The sequence below is a fragment of the Ahaetulla prasina genome, chromosome 8 (assembly GCF_028640845.1).
Source record: "Ahaetulla prasina isolate Xishuangbanna chromosome 8, ASM2864084v1, whole genome shotgun sequence".
NCBI classification, from domain to species: Eukaryota; Metazoa; Chordata; class Lepidosauria; order Squamata; family Colubridae; genus Ahaetulla; species Ahaetulla prasina.
Window position 1 is genome coordinate 9775482 of NC_080546.1, and position 20070 is coordinate 9795551.

The window sequence follows — 20070 nt, forward strand, 5'->3', positions numbered from 1 at the left end:
ACCCGGGTGTTCTGTCCCACCTCGCCTCCGTCCGAGCGATGGCTTAATTAGCCGGCACTATCAGCTCTGGCAGCAAACTAGCGAGCGTCTGCCAAGTGACTCTGTTATCTCCCTTGAGGCCGATGAGTCAACCAGGAACAAACAGTACTTCAGCTCCAGTCAAGCAGTTGATTTGCTTGCCACGAAGGGGTATAGCAGCCCTTGCTGCTTTTATATCCTATGGGGTGTGGCTCCATGACTCAGCACTTCCTAGGACTGCCCCACCCTTGCTTCTGTTGTTCCCACCTCTCCTGCCTACGAAACCTAGGGTCCAGCCAGGCCTGATTGCCATCAGCCGGGTCTGGAGGCGTGGCCTGGGGGGGAAAGAGTCAGGGGACGGAGGCCTTGTTATCTCCTCCACTTGGCCTGCCTCTGGCTCCTGGAGCTGAGCCAGGGAAGCCGGTGCTCCCGAGGTAAGTCCTGATGGCCCTTCCCCCTCACTTTCCGAGTCACTTTCTGGCAGGGGGCCTGGCTCGGGGGGCGCAGACACAACACCGGGGGACACTGCAACCGTCATAAATATGGACCATTTGCCAAGCATGCAAATTTTGATCACGTGAGCACGGAGAATTGCGACGGTCTGAAAAACACTTTTTTTCGATGCCCCTGTAGTTTTGAACAGTCGCTGAATAGATGGTTGTCAGTTGAGGACTTTCTGAAGTCCACTACCAAGTGAACTGAATTCCCTTCAATTGCTGAGTTCTTACAAGAAATAACAGCCAGAATCCACCGATGGTCTTGCTGAGAATCTCTTGGTTTTCCCCTTAAAGTTCGGGAAGTCAGATTCCTTTCTTTTCCTGCAAAACAGAGATTTCTCCTAAAAGCCAGATTCAGTTTCAGTTTCAAGATCTTGATGAGTCATCAGCAAAGAGGCTAGGAAGAAATATAAGCTACGTTGACTGCCTGACTATTTTTTTTTTAAAAGAAAACTAAATGGCCAGAATTAATGAGATTTTTTTTTTACCTAAATGCAAATTAGGGGAAACCATTAGATATAAAAAAAGTTTTTGAGACAGAAAGAGTGCAGAGAAAAGCAATTAAGATGATTAGGGGTCTGTAGGCTAAAACATATGAAGAACAGTTGCAGGAATTTGGGTTGTCTAGTTTAATGAATAGAAGGAGCAGGGGAGACATCATCGCAGTCTTCCAATATTTCAGGAGCTGCCCCAAAGAAGAGTGGAGTCAACCTATTCTCAAAAGGACCTGAAGGCAGGACAAGAAGCAACGGATGGAAACTAATCAAGGAGAGAACCAGCCTAGAATTAAAAAGAAATTTCCTGACAGTTAGAACAATTAACCAATGGAACTCCTTGCCTCCAGAAGTTGTTAGTGCTCCATCATTGGAGGTTTTTAAGAAGAGATTGGACAGCCATTTGTCTGAAATGCTTTAGGGCCACGATGGCGTGCATGCCAGAGATGGCACGCAACACCCTCTCTGTGGGTGTGCGAGCCGTCACGCCAGCTCAGCTTCACTGCGCATGCGCAGCCAGCTGGTCTTCAGGTCTCAGCCACACATGTGCGGGCAACCGGGTGCTTGCAGGAGGTGCGCACGGGGGCAGGGGCGCAGATGCACGATGGGAGGGACGCATGCGCGGGGCCGCGCACGCATTGCATTCGGGGGGTTCACCCGTGCGCTTTGGGCACTCGTTCCGGAAAAGGTTAGCCATCATTGGTGTAGGGTGTCCTGCCTGAGCAGAGCTAAAAGACTTCCAGTGTTCTTCCAACTCTGAAGAGGAGGAGGAGGAGGAGGAGGAGGAGGAGGAGGAGGAGGAGGAGGAGGAGGAGGAGGAGGGGCTCCAATTTGCTGCTCCAAATTTGCTAGCCTTGACCTAATTCAGTGATCATCACTTAGAATTTCTCTTTTCTTTAATGGTGGACTGCTGCCGGTTTGGACCGGTTCTAGCCAACGGTGGGATTCAACCCATTTAACAACCAGTCTGCCAAAAATGTGTCTGTGCGGGCTTGGCCATGCGCACGGCTTCCACACATGCATGGCTTCCGCCATGCGCTTTCCCCGACCCAGCCGAGGCAGGCGGCGAGTGGGTGGAGGCTCCGGAGCAAGGCCAGAGCCAGGGAATGGCATGTCCCTGGGCTCTGACCTGAGGCGAAAGGCAAGCGTGCAGCATGCTTACCTTTGGTGAGCAGAGCGGACGAGGCATGGAGGCGAGGCACGGAGATTAGCTGTGGTGAAGGAAAGATAATATATAGGGCAGGGCGGGGTGGGTGGATCCAGCCGGTGGTTGATTTTACCGGTTCTCCGAACTGCGCAAAATCATAACAACCAGTTCGCCCGAACTGGTCCAAATCGGCTGAATCCCACCTCTGGTACTAGCGAACCGGTAGTTCCGACCATCAGCAGGCCCCACCCACCTGCCCATTCCTGTCCTATATTCCCTTCTTTCTGGCTCAGATGATTTCCGCGCCTCCATTGTTCTACTGACCGGAGCTGCCTTGGAAGGTAAGCAGCTGACCTTCCAATGACTGTATTTTGAATGTTACGGAATTACAACGTTGCTTCAAAAAAAAAGGAACTTTGGGACCACCATGAGCTGAATTGACTGAGAATCTCCATAGACCAGGGGTCTCCAACCTTGGCAACTTTAAGCCTGGCGGACTTCAACTCCCAGAATTCCCCAGCCAGCTTTGCTGGCTGGGGAATTCTGGGAGTTGAAGTCCACCAGGCTTAAAGTTGCCAAGGTTGGAGACCCCTGCCATAGACAACCGTCATAAATATGAATCAGTTGCCAAGTCTCTCAATTGTGATCACACCGTGCGGAGATGCTAAAACGGTCGTTAAGTGTGAAAAACGGTCCTCCGTCGCTTTTTTCAGTTGTAACTTCGCTCAGTCACTGAATGAATGGTTATAAGCCAAGGGCATTTTAATTTAATTTAATTTAATTTAATTTAATTTAATTTAATTTAAGGGGCGTGCATAAGAGCACAAACGTGCCTACCGTTCCTGTCCTATTGTTTCCTTTCATTATATCCAATTGATATAGTTATTCCATACTTATAATCGTATATATGCTTATATATTATATAGTTATTTCATGCTTATACTTATATATTCTGTTGTGACAAAATAAATAAATAAATAAAATAATTCAAGGCTTGTAGATGTCAGCAAAGACAAAGCTTACAGCTTGTGTCGAGATTCTAAACAGAACTGAAAGTGAAATCTGTCCATTTCCTAAAACAGGAACTTTTTCCTGGTATTTGCAGCCGGGTGGGACTTTCCCTTAAGGAATTAAAAGGACCAATCAACTCTCAGGAGGGGAAGAATTCCCTGCCTATAAATCACAGCATTTTCTGCTAGAGAGAATGAATCCTCAAGAACTCTCATCACCATGAAGAAAGTCGGTGCTATTTCTCTTGCTTTGCTCCTCCTGCTGGCACTGGGAATAGAAGGTAAGAAAGAATGAGAGCATTTGGGGGACTGAGCTTGTTTATCTTAGAATGTGAATTGATTAATTTCTGGAAATTAATTTGCATTCATTTATAGTGTCTATTGCAGTGTTTCTCAACCTTGGTGACTTTAAGATGGGTGAACTTCAACTCCCAGAGTCCCCCAGCCAGCTTTGCTGGGAGTTGAAGTCCACTCATTTTATAACAATAATAACAGAGTTGGAAGGGACCTTGGAGGCCTTCTAGTCCAACCCCCCTGCCCAGGCAGGAAACCCTACACCATTTCGGAAAATTAGTTATCCAACATTTTCTTAAAAATTTCCAGTGTTGGAGCATTCACAACTTCTGCAGGCAAGTTGTTCCACTGATTAATTGTTCTCATTGTCAGGAAATTTCTCCTTAGTTCTAAGTTGCTTCTCTCCTTGATTAGTTTCCACCCATTGCTTCTTGTTCTACCCTCAGGTGCTTTGGAGAATAGTTTGACTCCCTCTTCTTTGTGGCAGCCCCTGAGATATTGGAACACTGCTAACATGTCTCCCCAGTCCTTCTTTTCATTAAACTAGACATACCCAGTTCCTGCAACTGTTCTTCATATGTTTTAGCCTCCAGTCCCTTAATCATCTTTGTTGCTCTTCTCTGCACTCTTTCTAGAGTCTCCACATCTTTTTTACATCGTGGCGACCAAAACTGAATGCAATTTTCCAAGTGTGGCCTTACCAAGGCATTATAAAGTGTTATTAACATTTCTCGTGGTCTTGATTCTATCCCTCTGTTTATGCAGCCCTTGGTTATCTTAAAGTCACCAAGGTTGAGAAATACTGGTCAGTTAAATTATTTTGTTAAAGCTCAAAGCACATTTAGAATACAAATGTTCACTGTTAGTGTTGATAAAGTCTAGCGCATACCAGGTCTAAGGAAACAGCAAGCCACTAGGTTACGTGACATCTTAAAAATATGTTATTTTTTTAGTCTTGCAACAGGAAAACAACAAATAGTAATAGTACCTGTGAGCGGGATCTTGGAGTCCTAGTGGACAACCATTTACATATGAGCCAGCCGTGTGCAGCAGCTGCTAAAAAAGCCAACACAGTTCTGGGCTGCATAAACAGAGGGATAGAATCAAGATCACGTGAAGTGTTAGTGCCACTTTATAATGCCTTGGTAAGGCCACACTTGGAAAATTGCATTCAGTTTTGGTCGCTGCGATGTAAAAAAGATGCTGAGACTCTAGAAAGAGTGCAGAGAAGAGCAACAAAGATGATTAGGGGACTGGAGGCTAGAACATATGAAAAACAGTTGCAGGAACTGGGTATGTCTAGTTTAATAAAAAGAAGGACTAGGGGAGACATGATAGCAGTCTTCCAATATCTCAGGGGCTGCCACAAAGAAGAGGGAGTCGGGCTGTTCTCCAAAGCACCTGAGGGTAGAACAAGAAGCAATGGATGGAAACTAATCAAGGAGAGAAGCAACTTAGAACTAAGGAGAAATTTCCTGACAATGAGAATAATTAATAAGTGGAACGACTTGCCTGCAGAAGTTGTGAATGCTCCAACACTGGAAATTTTTAAGAAAATGTTGGATAACCATCTGACTGAGATGGTGTAGGGTTTCCTGCCTGGGCAGGGGGTTGGACTAGAAGGCCTCCAAGGTCCCTGCCAACTCTGTTGTTGTTATTGTTAAATGAGTTTTTCAGGGCAATTTTTAAGTTTTGTGGCCATTTTGCAACTGTGAAAAAGCATTTGCGCCGTTTTTCAATCCATGGCTGGCTGCTTCTTCTCCACACAGTCCCACAGCTGGCTATTAAAAAGGCGCCTCTCCATTCTGATGCCTGGTAACGGATTATTCGCAACCCCGAATTATATCATCCCCTTTTGCAATCTCGTAACGAGCAAAGCCCATGGGAAGAGCCAGATTCATCTCACGTCTGTATTACTAATTGAACAAGGGCGGTGACTTGACTTAATGGTGGCGAGGAAGGTCGTAAAATGGGGCAAAACCTCGCTTAACTAATGTCTGATGCTTCGTCACATAAATTTGGGGCTCAATTCTGGTCGAGGACTATCTGTAGATAGTGAAAGTGGTGTAGGGTTTCCCTGCCTAAGTAGGGGGTTGGACTAGAAGACCTCCAAGGTCCCTTCTAAGTCTGTTATTCTATTCTATTCTAAACTGATGTGTTTCAAAATGTCCGCCGGGATTTGCAATCACCATTCTCTTGCTTATTTTGCCCGGTATCTAGGCATGGTGACTGATCGGAAGAATAATTGTAAGTGTAAACGCATGTCTGCCAGAAGTATACCGGTGAGATTCATGACCAACTTTGAAGTCTTCACCGTCAGCTCTTCCTGCGACAAACTCGAATATGTGTAAGTACCAAATCTTCTCCAGAGCGAAGCGAGGAGGGAGGAAAGGAAACCCCCCCACCCACAAAATTCTGATTTAAGAATATTCCTGCCGTAGACAGAAGGTGGAGCCTTTATCCCTTAATGCAGCGGTTCTCAACCTGCGGGTCGTGATCCCGTTGGGGGTCGAATGACGATTTGCCAGGGGTCGCCTAAGACCATCGGAAATATGGGAAGTATACTTGCGAGTCGAAGAATCGCGAATTCGGCTTCAGGCGCGATGAATTAAAAAAGAGAGAAATCTTTGCTCTGACGTCTCCCTCTCAAGCCAGCTGCAATCACTCCCAATCGCTAGCCTAATCTGGCTTCAGGCGCCATAAACTTAATAGGGGAGGCATCTCCGCTTTAATGCCTCCGTCCTCAAGGCAATCGCAAGCAGTTCAGATCGCTAGCCAATACGGCTTCAGGCACGATAAATTCAAAAAAACAGTTTGCCGCTTTTTCCCCCCTTCTGCGGCTGCTGAGGCGCACTGAGATCACTGCCTAAAAAAATAATAATTTTATGGTTGGGGTCGCCACATCGTGGGGAATTGTATTAAAGGGGTCGCAGCACTATAAAGGTTGAGAACCCACTGCCTTAATGTGTGCCTCAGAGAATGCACGACAATGTTTGGGATGGGAATATATAAGTAATCCTCAACTTATGACCACAGTTGTGTTCCTTCTCTGTGGAAAAAACATCCCTGCAGAAACAGGATTGGCCCCCACTTTAACACTCTTTCTCAAGATCCTGAAGACTTGGTTCTGCTAATGGGCCTGGGGACCCAGAATGATATGGTTGTTTTATCAAGTAGTTTTATTGATTGTTGTAGGCAAATGGGGTTGTTTATTATGGTCCTTGATGCTCTCTGAGCTTGGTTGCCTTCTTCCACACGTTTCACTAGACTAGGACTGATGAGGTTACCTAGTAGGGTCATGAAAAGTCTGCAAGAAAACAACCAAGCTCAGAAAGCACCAAGGACCCCTCATTTCAAGCCTGAGCTGCAACTATTCTCTTGTCTTGCCTTTTTGTATTGTGTGTGGCCAGGTCATGCACGTAAATGCATGCTCTGGTTACGTCTAGGCTGGATTATTGCAATGCTCTCTACATGGGGCTGCCCTTGAGGTGCACCCAGAGGCTGCAGTTAGTCCAGAATGCGGCTGCGCGAGTAGTAACGGGAGCCGCTCATGGCTCCCACGTGACATCGCTGCTCCGTAGCTTGCACTGGCTTCCTGTGGTCTTTCGGGTGCGCTTCAAGATTTTGGTAACTATCTTTAAAGCGCTCCATGGCTTAGGACCCGGGTACTTACGAGACCGCCTGCTGTTACCCTTTGCCTCCCATCGACCAGACGCAAGACAGAGAGGGTCTCCTCAGGGTGCCGTCCGCCAAACAGTGTCGGCTGGCGGCCCCAGGAGTAGGGCCTTCTCTGTGGGGGCAGTGACGCCTGAACGAACTTCCCCGGCCCGCGTCAAGTGCCTGATCTTCGGACCTTCCGTCGTGAGCTCAAAACATATTTATTCATTAAAGCGGGACTGGCATAATTAGTGATGTATTTTAATTGGGTTTTTTTAATATTTTTAATTTTTTAACTTAAATTTTACTTATCACCCTTTAAAATTTGCTCTTTTTAAATGTTGTTTTAAATTGTATATATTTTTGTTTTTATTCTGGCTGTCCACCGCCCTGAGTCCTTTGGGAGAAGGGCGGTATAAAAATTTAATAAATATAAAAATTTAATAAATAAAATAAATAAATTCATTGAGGAAGTCAGTGGTCCTAGAAATGGTTGGTGGAACAGGAAGAAGGAGCAAGCAAAGAACACACTGGCTTGATAATATCAAATCTGATACAAAGGTGAACATCCAACAACTGAAAGAAGCTGTGTCGGATAGGGTAGCATGGAGAGCACTTGCTTACAAACTCTCCAAGAGTCAGGCACGAGTAAATGGTGAAAACAACAACAAATTGTTTTACTTTTGAGATTTTATCCTTGTAAACTGCCCAGAGGCACTAAGAGTGAATTGGATCGCCATCAGGGGTGGGTTTCACAAATTGTTGCCACCGGTTCGTCGTATACACGCGTCTTCCGCACATGGGTCCAGCCTTCTGCGCATGCGCTTTGCTCTCGTGGGTGCCTTCTGTGCATGCGCCCGGCCTCAAAAACGTGACTAAATAGGATGGCATTCCATCCGGGCGGGTGGCACTACCGGTTTGCCCGAACCGGTCTGAACCACCTGAATACCACCTCTGGTGGCCATATGAATCTTCTTAAATATATAAGTAATCCTCAACTTATGACCACAGTTGTGTTCCTTCTCTGTGGAAAAAACATCCCTGCAGAAACAGGATTGGCCCCCACTTTAACACTCTTTCTCAAGATCCTGAAGACTTGGTTCTGCTAATGGGCCTGGGGACCCAGAATGATATGGTCGTTTTATCAAGTAGTTTTATTGATTGTTGTAGGCAAATGGGGTTGTTTATTATGGTCCTTGATGCTCTCTGAGCTTGGTTGCCTTCTTCCACACGTTTCACTCGACTAGGACTGATGAGGTTACCTAGTAGGGTCATGAAAAGTCTGCAAGAAAACAACCAAGCTCAGAAAGCACCAAGGACCCCTCATTTCAAGCCTGAGCTGCAAATATTCTCTTGTCTTGCCTTTTTGTATTGTGTGTGGCCAGGTCACGCACGTAAATGCATGCTCTGGTTACGTCTAGGCTGGATTATTGCAATGCTCTCTACATGGGGCTGCCCTTGAGGTGCACCCGGAGGCTGCAGTTAGTCCAGAATGCGGCTGCGCGAGTAGTAACGGGAGCCGCTCATGGCTCCCACGTGACATCGCTGCTCCGTAGCTTGCACTGGCTTCCTGTGGTCTTTCGGGTGCGCTTCAAGATTTTGGTAACTATCTTTAAAGCGCCCATGGCTTAGGACCCGGTACTTACGAGACCGCCTGCTGTTACCCTTTGCCTCCCATCGACCAGACGCAAGACAGAGAGGGTCCCCTCAGGGTGCCGCCCGCCAAACAGTGTCGGCTGGCGGCCCCCAGGAGTAGGGCCTTCTCTGTGGGGGCAGTGACGCTCTGGAACGAACTTCCCCCCGGCCTGCGTCAAGTGCCTGATCTTCGGACCTTCCGTCGTGAGCTCAAAACATATTTATTCATTAAAGCGGGACTGGCATAATTAGTGATGTATTTTAATTGGGTTTTTTTAATATTTTTAATTTTTTAACTTAAATTTTAATAATCAGCCTTTAAAATTTGCTCTTTTTAAATGTTGTTTTAAATTGTATATATTTTTGTTTTTATTCTGGCTGTACACCGCCCTGAGTCCTTTGGGAGAAGGGCGGTATAAAAATTTAATAAATATAAAAATTTAATAAATAAAATAAATAAATTCATTGAGGAAGTCAGTGATCCTAGAAATGGTTGGTGGAACAGGAAAAAGGAGCAAGCAAAGAACACACTGGCTTGATAATATCAAATCTGATACAAAGATGAACATCCAACAACTGAAAGAAGCTGTGTCGGATAGGGTAGCATGGAGAGCACTTGCTTACAAACTCTCCAAGAGTCAGGCACGAGTAAATGGTGAAAACAACAACAAATTGTTTTACTTTTGAGATTTTATCCTTGTAAACTGCCCAGAGGCACTAAGAGTGAATTGGATCGCCATCAGGGGTGGGTTTCACAAATTGTTGCCACCGGTTCGTCGTATGCACGCGTCTTCCGCACATGGGTCCAGCCTTCTGCGCATGCGCTTTGCTCTCGTGGGTGCCTTCTGTGCATGCGCCCGGCTTCAAAAACGTGACTAAATAGGATGGCATTCCATCCGGGCGGGTGGCACTACCGGTTTGCCCGAACCGGTCTGAACCACCTGAATACCACCTCTGGTGGCCATATGAATCTTCTTAAATAAATAGAGAGCAGAATTCCTGTGGCTTAGCAAGTTGGCTTAGTGAATTGCACCTGATTTTACAATTCTTTTTTTTGCCATTGCTGCTGCGCTTACCAGACATTTATTAAGCTAATCTGGCTTTTCCCATTGATTTGGGGGTAAGTGGGAAGTCAGCTGGGAAGGTTACAAATGGCCCTCGTATGCAATGGGAAATGATGCAACCATCATATATAAACGCTGGTTGCCAAGCAGTCAGATTTTGATCATGTAATTGTTGGGATGCTGTGATGGACACAAGAGGGAGGACTGGTTGTAACTTTGAACGTCACTAAATGAAGGGTTGCTAGTTGTTAACCACCTGTAAGTGTAATAATAAATACAGAGTTTTGTTCCTTGTTTCCATCTTTTCAAGGGTGACACTGAAGAAGCCCTTAGGAATGCAGCTGTGCCTAGACCCAACTTCACAAAAAGTGCAGACGACGTACAAAAACTGTAAGTTCAATCAATTTTAGTTACAGTTGAAAGGACCAAAAACAGGTTACAAACATCATCTAAACTCGGCACGGTTGAAACAGTTTAGCAAGTAAAGCACTTAAGAAGCAAAACATTTAATAAATATAACAGAATAGACTTGAAACTCCAGCTCATGGATTGATTACTAACAGCTTGGTCTTCATAGCCATAGTTAAAAATTTGGCTGTTGCCACTATAATCTTAGGATTTTCATCTGCAGGTAAATTTTATACATATTTATAAAAAAGTATTTTCTTCCTGGTTAGATTTTAAAATAGCCAGATAACTTCCTTCTGAAGACTCATAAAATTCACAATACCTTCTTGGTGTTTTGGCTAAGATGAAGTATAGCAAAATGGAAGTTGCTTCAGCTATTTTTTATATTTTACATTCAAACTTATCTTTTATACTTTTATATCACTCTCTGGTTGTAATAAGGTGAGCAGCAAGACTTACCTAATACCATTTAAAGTAGTTACGAACTTAATTTTTTTCTGAGTTTCCACAATTCAATACACCCCAATTAACACCTTGCATTAACCTACCCAATTTTAAACCTAGCTGAGCCTAGCAGGTTTTGCAAAAGGCAACTATTATGCTTCTTGACAGACCTGGCTGAGCATGTTGTATGAAACCACCTATTTAATATAACACAGCTTATCTCATCTTGGCATCCTCATCTGTTAGACTACAACTCCCATGATACCTAGCTGCTATTGGAGATACTGAATCTAAATCAGGTGCATCCAACCTTGTCAATTTTGAAACTTGTGGACTTCAACACTCAGAAGTCTTAAGGTTGCTAAGGTTGGATGCCCCAATCTAAACTATTAACTGTTTTTTTGAATATATCTTCTTTTTGTTTCTTTCTCTAACTATTCTGCCTGCTGCGAGTTCGGAATTACACTCCTAAAAGGAACCCATAGCAGGTAGCAGAATTATCCCATGTTATCCTGTATGGAGTAGATTAGGCAAAACACTTGCCTTGCATTAAATCTCAGGTTAGGTTTTCTATCAGAAATAAGAGAAGTTATTGGATAGCAACATCTTTTTTCCAACTAGGGGTGGGAAAGATCTCTTTTTGGAAGAGCTGGTGTCCATATTGGGCTCGCCAAACTCAACTTAGGGAGTCTTCAAAAGACAATTTATCCGTCCTTAAGCAGTGTTTAAAGGGACGTAGTGGCTCAGTGGCTAAGATGCTGAGCTTGAAAGGTCGACAGTTCAATGGTTTGAATCCCTAGTGCTGCCATGTAATGGGGCGAGCTCCCGTTACTTGTCCCAGCTTCTGTCAACCTAGCAGTTCGAAAGCACGTAAAAAATGCAAGTAGAAAAATAGGGACCACCTTTGGTGGGAAGGGAACAGTGTTCTATGCGTCTTTGGCGTTGAGTCATGCCGGCCATATGACCACGGAGACGTCTTCGGACAGTGCTGGCTCTTCGGCTTTGAAATGGAGATGAGCACCCCTAAAGGCTAAACACAAAAGCTATTTCGGTTTGGCTAGAATTGGCTAGGAAGATGTTTCTGCAGCACCTGTAATTTGGCTGAAATTAATGGTCCTTCCAGGAAAGCTGTTTTCACCTCTTCCATTTTGTTTAAACCAGACCTAGCTTTGAAGAATCAAAAAGCGGAAGACAGAAGCAGAAGACAAATAAGACACCAGTAATTTCATCCACGCAAGGGCTGATGGTCTCCATTGGATGTCTCATCCACGCCGCAGGAACAAAATTGCCTCAACCAAAGAGGATGAAAGTCGGTAGAAGTCTGCGGGCTTGTAAAGCCATATATTTTTGTAGATAATATACAAGCTAAGGCATCATACAATTTGCTGGACTTTGTTAGCATGATGGCGTAGCTGTTTAAATATAGCCAAACTGTGTTGAATGAACCAAATGATGGTTAAACAAGTATTTGAAGTCAGTCTGTTTGGAAGAGTCCTAAAGGTTTGGCTTGCATACCACACCAAGCAGCTAGTTTGATCTGGGCTAAGTATGTGTTTTTTATTTATCAAATGTATACGTAGCATGATCCCACTCCATCATGTATTTAAGCCATCATTCGTGATTAGTGAACCAAGCCAATTGTTAGCCTAACAGCAGAATCAAACAAAATATGTAGGCTCCAGGTTTTGTCTGAGAGGTAGTGCAATCGAAGGTGGCCACAGCAATCAAACTAATTATCCCCAAAACCTTTCATCATTATTGGTGGGTTCCAAAAAGCCATGCAATTAATCTTAGGTAACCAAGGATTTTTGAACCTACACTTTGAAGATAGAAGAAAGATATAGCCCCAGAGTTGCACTGTTGGGCTGCAGAAGTACTCCAAGTCAGCTTTTCCACATTTACAATTGCAAATGTTCATGGCTACAAATTGCAATGAGCCATTTTCTAATGTGAACATTGGCATGGACCCTGCTAGTCCTCTACAAAGCCTGAAGACCTGGATGAGTTCCACAGCATGGGATTTTGTTTGTGACTTAAGCATTGTTGTTGGCCTGCTGATAATCGTTGGTTTATTATGTCAGCATCCCTTATTGGTTCTTTATGTTTCATTGACATTGTGTTATTGTTTTGAATGTATGGTAAGACACCCGGAGTCACATCTGCAGCGTGCAGGAGTTGCACAAATGAATTTAATTTACCACAGAAATAACCAAAGATTAAGCTGAATGAGATCACAGTATCATTCCTCTTTCTTCCTCAATAATCAATCCTGACAACAGGCCAGTCCTGCAGGCAAAAACTCCATCGAACAGGGTAGCTCACCGATGATATGTAATGTAAATAGTACATGTGATGACATGTAACAGATATTAATATATTTTACAATGGAAAAAATCCCAGCTGGTAGCATTGCAGATATGATTCAGCAAGTAATTAAATATCTGCAAACGGAAAACTAAGCTCGGAGAATATAGCTTTATTGAATACAGTTCCTCGGTCTTGTCGAACTGCTTTAAAATATATAAAATATAAAAATGTGCAAGGAATCCACTACGATATATTCTTAAGACTTTAGATAGGCACCTACATATCTAACTCTTTCCATCTGCTGAAGTTAACAATATAATTTATATTATTCATCCCACATTGTGTGGGGATTTAAAATGAGTCTTGTCGCTCCAAGAAATCTGTAGAAAAATTCAGTCCTCATTTCCATTTTATGTAGCAACAGGCAAAGCTATTTTCTCATATGTCAGTTCTAAAGATTTGCTTCTGTTAAATGTATTTTCAAATGTATGAAACCGGTACATTTATATTGGAGATGATGTAATACACATTTGATCAGTTCTTGAACTGTTACAGATATTGCTTACAGCTATACTTGAAAATGTAACTTGTTATGTCTACTCAGGAAAAATGAAATTAATAGCAGGATGCCTTGTAAACATATGTCTATTAATGTTTTAAAGAAAATAATGTAAATTAAGTGTAGAGGAAATAACTTTTTACCTAAGAAACTATAAATTATTCAATAAAAGATGACAAAACACACTTCTTTTATGGTATTCTTCAACTATTAAAAGCAAATGTTTTGGTTTCCCTTTTACAAAAGCATGGAGAAGATTTGCTTTTCCAAACTGACTCTGGAAGTCAAAGCTCCAACAGCAATATTCATTGTCGGAATTTTTTTTTTTTTAATTTACATTTATATCCCGCCCTTCTCCGAAGACTCAGGGCGGCTTACAGTGTATAAGGCAATAGTCTCATTCTATTTGTATATTTACAAAGTCAACTTATTGCCCCCCCAACAATCTGGGTCCTCATTTTACCTACCTTATAAAGGATGGAAGGCTGAGTCAACCTTGGGCCGGGCTTGAACCTGCAGTAATTGCAGGCTGCTGAGTTCTAATAACAGGCTTCTTACCAGCACCAAACTCGTTTCCAAGCCGAGTTCCAGAAAACAGGCAGATGCATGGATTAAGCTCTTGATTCTTGACCAAAAAGCGATGACAGCTAGCAGTTACAGGGCAGCGCCAGCGGCAAACACACAACCAACACCATTTATATACATTACAATCAGTTCCTCCTATAGAATACTTCTCCTTCTCCAGGTACTCATCTCCCTCTTCACATCATTCCATGTAATCATTCCTTCTTTGCAGTGGTATTTGAGTTTTCTGAGCAATGACTGGTTGAGGGAGCTGGATATGTCTGGCGTATCCAGAACCTGAGGGGCTGTCATAGAAAATAAGGGACTGATTTATTCTCCAAAGCGCTGAAGGCCAGGACAAGAGGTAATGGGTGGAAGAATCAAGTTGCGTGAACAATAAAATGTAAAACAGCCAACTAATCTTAAAATAAACAAAGGGAGACATGGTTCCTAAGCCTTAATAAAAGTGCAAATGATATTAGAATATTGTATTTGAGCATACAATCTATGGGGGGGCATGATAGCATTCTTCTGGTACTTGAAGGGGCTGTCACAGAGAAGAGTCTTATTCTTAAGGTGACTGTTGTCTTCAATTGATTCATTTAACCAGGTTTCAGAGAAGCACAGGACTGCTGAATTGTAAAAATCAAAAAATCTGACTGGGATGTTATAAGATCTTCTGCCTTGAGGAGGGGGTTGGACTAGAAGACCTCTGAGGTCTCTTCCAGCCCTATGATTCCATGTTCTATAAGAATAATTAGGGAGAATCCTTGGGATAGTCACCTTATCTCACTTCCGTGGATAAATTACTTTCAAGTGCTGTGAACAAGGAAGCGCAAGGCACCCAACTACTCTTTAAAGTCAACAAAGGGAGACATGGTCTCTGAGCCTTAATAAAAGTGCAAACGCTCAAAGGCAATATCCTAATACCATATCATAAAAAATATTTTTTTATAAAAACAACAAAATACCTTATCCCACCAGACTTGAAATCCTAGGCTTAGAACACTTGGAACTCCGTCGCCTTCGACATGACCTAAGCTTAACTCACAGAATCATCTATTGTAATGTCCTTCCTGTCAAAGACTACTTCAGCTTTAATAGCAATAATACAAGGGCAACCAATAGATTTAAACTTAATGTCAGCCGCTTTAATCTAGATTGCAGAAAATATGACTTCTGTAACAGAATCATCAGTGCTTGGAATACTTTACCTGACTCTGTGGTCTCTTCCCATAACCCTAAAAGTTTTAACCAAAAACTTTCTACTATTGACCTCACCCCATTCCTAAGAGGACCATAAGGGGCGTGCATAAGCGCACAAATGTGCCTACCGTTCCTGTCCTATTGTTTTCTTTTCTTCTTCCTATATATCATCAATTGTGTTGTAAATGTTGTACCTTGATGAACGTATCTTTTCTTTTATGTACACTGAGAGCATATGCACCAAGACAAATTCCTTGTGTGTCCAATCACACTTGGCCAATAAAATTCTATTCTATTCTATTCTATTCTATTCTATTCTATATATACATGCTTATACCTCCTAACATTTACTCATATATATGTTTATACTATATAATCTTTTTGTATGATTTTGTGACAAAATAAATAAATAAATAAATAAATATTCTAACACACCGATGGAGATTCTCTACAACCACCCATTTTGGCACCATATCTTTTATCAGGGGTTTCCAAATTTGGCAACTTTAAGATTTGGGGACTTCAACTCCCAGAATTCCCCAACCAGTGTATTGTATGAACATAATATGAGGGTTAATTAGGGCTCCTTAATTGCTGAGTGTGGAGAAACGCTGCTCTGATTTAAAAGCCAGCTAGCTCAGGGGTCTCCAACCTAGGCAACTTTAAGACTTGTGGACTTCAACTCCCAGAGTTCCTCAGCCAGCAAAGAATTCTGGGAGTTGAAGTCCACAAGTCTTAAAGTTGCCAAGGTTGGAGACCCCTGAGCTAGATAAGCTGGAACTCCAGCTCCCAGAGTTCTGTGCGCCGGCTGGGAAATCCCGGAAGCTGCAACCGAAGCAAGGCAAAAGGCACCTCCGCTGTTTTTGCTACAGTACTGCGTTCTGAGGCGCTCTCGCATTTATGGACAAAACGACCCTTCGCGGCTACCGTAGCCCCGTGACTTAACATGGCGCCGCCCAGTGAAGATCCCACGTTGCCGGTCCGGAAGAAGCTGCCCCGTCCGTCGTCATGGCCGCTCGCCATAACAACAAGCTGCCCTTCAACCTGCCGCAGCTGCAGAACTTGATCAAGCGGGACCCGCCGTCTTACACCGAGGAGGTGAGGAATTGTGGCGGGGGAGGGAAACAGCCTGAAAAAAGGGGTCCTGCATGATGTTTCGGTTCGAGGGGGTTGGACTAAAAGACCTCTTAAGGTCCCTTCCAGCTCTACCATTTCATTATTTCTGTGGAGGGGGGGGGTAGCGTTGCCGCTGACACTCACAAATCCTCAATCCTCATTCCCAGCTCAATTTGGTTATGGATATTTAGCAATGAACTACTAATGGAAGTATTTTTATTTTTCCCTCCCTTTGGAATTTCTTCTAGTTCCTTCAACAGTTTCGCCATTATAAGTCCAATGTGGAAATATTCAAACTTCAGCCAGCAAAGCCCAATAAAGAACTGGGTGAATTGGTAATGTTCTTGGCCCAGGTAAAATGCGTGGCGTTTTGTGTGTGTGTGTGTGTGTATGAGAGAAAGAAAAAGAGAATTTTGCTTGAATGACATCAAACTTGACAACTTTTAAGATTTGTGGACTTCAACTCCCAGAATTCCCCAGCTAGCTATGCTGGGGAATTCTGGGAGTGGAAACCCACAAGTCTTTTTTTTTTTTAAAGAAATTTTATTTTTAACAAAAAGGAAAACAAAACATCCACATCAAACAATTTCAATACGCTGAAGGAGTGTTTACATATCTTCCTGTTCAATCTCAAGATGAACATGTCTTTCATAAATATATCTTTATTTTTCTAACATATTTTCCCATCTAGCTAACTATAGAATAAATCCCATATTTTATAATATTGCTTATCTTCTTGATCTCTAATTTCAAAAGTCAATTTACTCATCTCTGCGCATTGCATCATCTTCCTAATTATTTCATCTTGCAAAGGTAATTTCGCATTTTTCCAGTTTTTTGGCAACCACAATCCTGGCTGTTCTAATAATATTCACAAGTCTTAAAGTTGCCAAATTTGGAGACCTCTGGAATTAGATTAAACCTCCCTCACTGGAAAAAAAATATATTAAGAGAATGAAAATGCTAAGGCTTTTTCCTTCCAATAATTCTAATGAAAGGTTCTAAATGTAAATGAGAATAATCACTTCTGACAATTCTAATAGATGGAGCTAAAACTGATTTAGTAGTTTCTTCTGCTTGAATCACCATTTTGACGGAGACTTGAACAATATTTTCATAGAACATTCTCACTATCCTTGAGTTGCAAGGATACTGTAGTGGGAAAAAAAGGCAGTGTATGCACTAGACCAGGGATCCCCAACCTTGGTCCCTTTAAGACTTGTGGACTTCAACTCCCAGAGTCCTCAGCAAAGACTCTTGATGCGGGTGAAGGAAGAGAGTGCAAAAGTTGGCTTAAAATTCAACATTAAGAAAATTAAAATCATGGCATTCGGCCCTCTCAATTCCTGGCAGATAGATGGTGAAGAAATGGAGGTAGTGACAGATTTTATTTTCCTGGGCTCCAAGATCACCGCAGATGGGGACTGCAGCCAAGAAATTAAAAGACGGTTGCTCTTGGGGAGGAAAGCTATGGCAAATCTAGACAGCATACTAAAATGCAGAGTCATTACCCTGCCAACAAAAGTGCGTATAGTCAAGGCTATGGTTTTCCCAGTTGCAATGTATGGCTGTGAAGGTTGGACCATAAGAAAGGCTGAGCGCCAAAGAATGGAGGCCTTTGAACTCTTGTGCTGGAGAAGACTCCTGCGAGTCCCTTGGACTGCAAGGCTATCAAACCGGTCAGTCCTAGAGGAGATCAACCCTGACTGCTCTTTAGAAGGCCAGAACCTGAAGATGAAACTGAAATACTTTGGCCACTTAATGAGAAAGAAGGACTCACTGGAAAAGAGCCCAATGCTGGGAACAATTGAGGGCAAAAGAAGAAGGGGACGACAGAGAACGAGGTGGCTGGATGGAATCACTGAAGCAGTCGGCATGAGTTTAAATCAGGGGTGTCCAAACTTGGTCTCTTTAAGACTTGTGGACTTCAATTCCCAGAGTTCCTCAGCCAGCTGGCTGAGGAACTCTGGGAATTGAAGTCCACAAGTCTTAAAGAGACCAAGTTTGGACACCCCTGGTTTAAATGGACTCCAGAGGATGGTAGAGGACAGGAAGGCCTGGAGGAACGTTGTCCATGGGGTCGCGATGGGTCGGACACAACTTCGCAACTAACAACAACAAAAATTGATAGAAACCCTCTTTAGCGGAAAATCTCCATTTTGGTAGTGCAACCGTGGTGAAACTGACATCCAATATTTCCAGGGAATGCCAGATTAAGGCATTTTGGACTGAATATTATCTGTGGGACATGAGAATGTGAGGTTAAGCCAGGGGTCGGCAACCTTAAACACTCAAGAGCCTCAACGGTCCTAACCGGAAGCCCCCCCGTTCAATTTTGGAACCGACCGGAAGTCTGATTCCTCCACCATAGAGTCTCCTAGCATGGTATCCTTTTTTCCTCTGCCAACTGGAAGTCTGGTTTCCCCCACCATAGAGTCTCCTCCTTGGGCAGCGTCCTTTTTCCTCTACCTGTCCTAACCGAAAGCCCTATCAATTGTGGAGCCGATCGGCAACAGGGAGCCGCAGCAGAGGGATAAAAGAGCCACATGCAGCTCCAGAGCCGCAGGTTGCCAACCCCTGGGTTAAGCTATTAAGAGGCATTTCCCTTTGGGGCAGGAATCAGCAGTGTCCCGTCCCCCCCATTTTCTAAGGTGGAAAGTCATGAGATCCCCAAATCTTCCAAGCTTCCAAAGACCTCAGAGCTGAGAGTTCATATAAGAATGTCAAAATCTTACAGGAATTTAGATAATTTTGGGTTGAGGGTGAGGGGGAATCACCTGTTGGAATTGAATGTGTGGATGACTGGACGAAGGAAAGAGATGCTGTTTTGGGGGAATGATCAGACGAGATGCAGGAGTTCCCCAGTGGCTTAGCAGCCAGGGGAAGAAACTTAGGAAGGACCTGCCCTAGTTGACCAAACAGTGGCAGCAACAGGAAGTTTTTATTTGCAAGATTTTGTTAATGTAGCCTTGCAGTAGAGTACATTTAAGCTTCTCTAGTTATTTTCTGTCTGGTTTACTTGAGAGGGTTGACACCTGTGTTCTGACACCTATTGAGACTGAGGTTGTCGTAAAGATTCATTAGAAAATTTACTTTAGGCACCAGATACACCTCCTTCTTCATCATCATCATCTTTTAACGACCCCATAATCCCTTGGCGGGGTGGAGTCTGGGCAACTGAATAGAAATAGCAGAGTGTTTTACTGGCTGGATACCCTTCCTGTCGCCAATGCAGAGTTTTGTTCAGCAGGTACATTCTCAGTGTGCCCAGAGAGAGAAATAAGCCGACTCTGCCTAGGATCGAACTCGCAGCCTCCTGATTGTGAGGCGAGAGCTCTACCTCTAGGCCACCGCACCCTCCAGATACACCCCCTTAATGTTATTTTAAGTATAAACAAAACTTTTGATTGAGGTGGGAAATTGTTTTATTTAGATTTCTTTTGTTTTTGAAACAGGTTGCCCATTGCTACCCTAAATATCTAGAAGACTTTCCGCAACAGTTGAAGGAGTTGTTGTCCTATTGTCACACAGTCTTGGATCCAGATCTTCGGATGGTAAGCATCTGCAGTTCCAGATGTTTGATCAGTGGTAGTCAACCTGGTCCCTACCGCCCACTAGTGGGCGTTCCATCTTTCATGGTGGGCGGTAGG

General features: G+C 43.5%; 2 protein-coding genes across 2 annotated transcripts in view; both read left to right on the forward strand.

Moving 5' to 3' along the window:
- The first annotated feature begins 3372 nt into the window (after window positions 1-3372).
- CXCL9 (C-X-C motif chemokine ligand 9) lies at window positions 3373-13711 on the forward strand. The gene is made up of 4 exons (XM_058192979.1): window positions 3373-3447; window positions 5681-5807; window positions 10127-10206; window positions 11830-13711. Exons 1-4 carry the CDS (start codon window positions 3387-3389, stop codon window positions 11889-11891), a joined length of 330 nt encoding a protein of 109 aa, XP_058048962.1. The 5' UTR covers window positions 3373-3386; the 3' UTR covers window positions 11892-13711.
- A 2509-nt stretch (window positions 13712-16220) lies between these two features.
- The window catches only part of SDAD1 (SDA1 domain containing 1), a 38693-nt gene continuing 34843 nt past the window's right edge, over window positions 16221-20070 (forward strand). Inside the window, exons 1-3 of the mRNA XM_058193463.1 lie at window positions 16221-16402; window positions 16669-16773; window positions 19876-19974. Coding sequence (XP_058049446.1) covers window positions 16313-16402; window positions 16669-16773; window positions 19876-19974 — 294 coding nt within the window. The 5' untranslated portion in view covers window positions 16221-16312. The remainder of the gene's footprint in view (window positions 16403-16668; window positions 16774-19875; window positions 19975-20070) is intronic.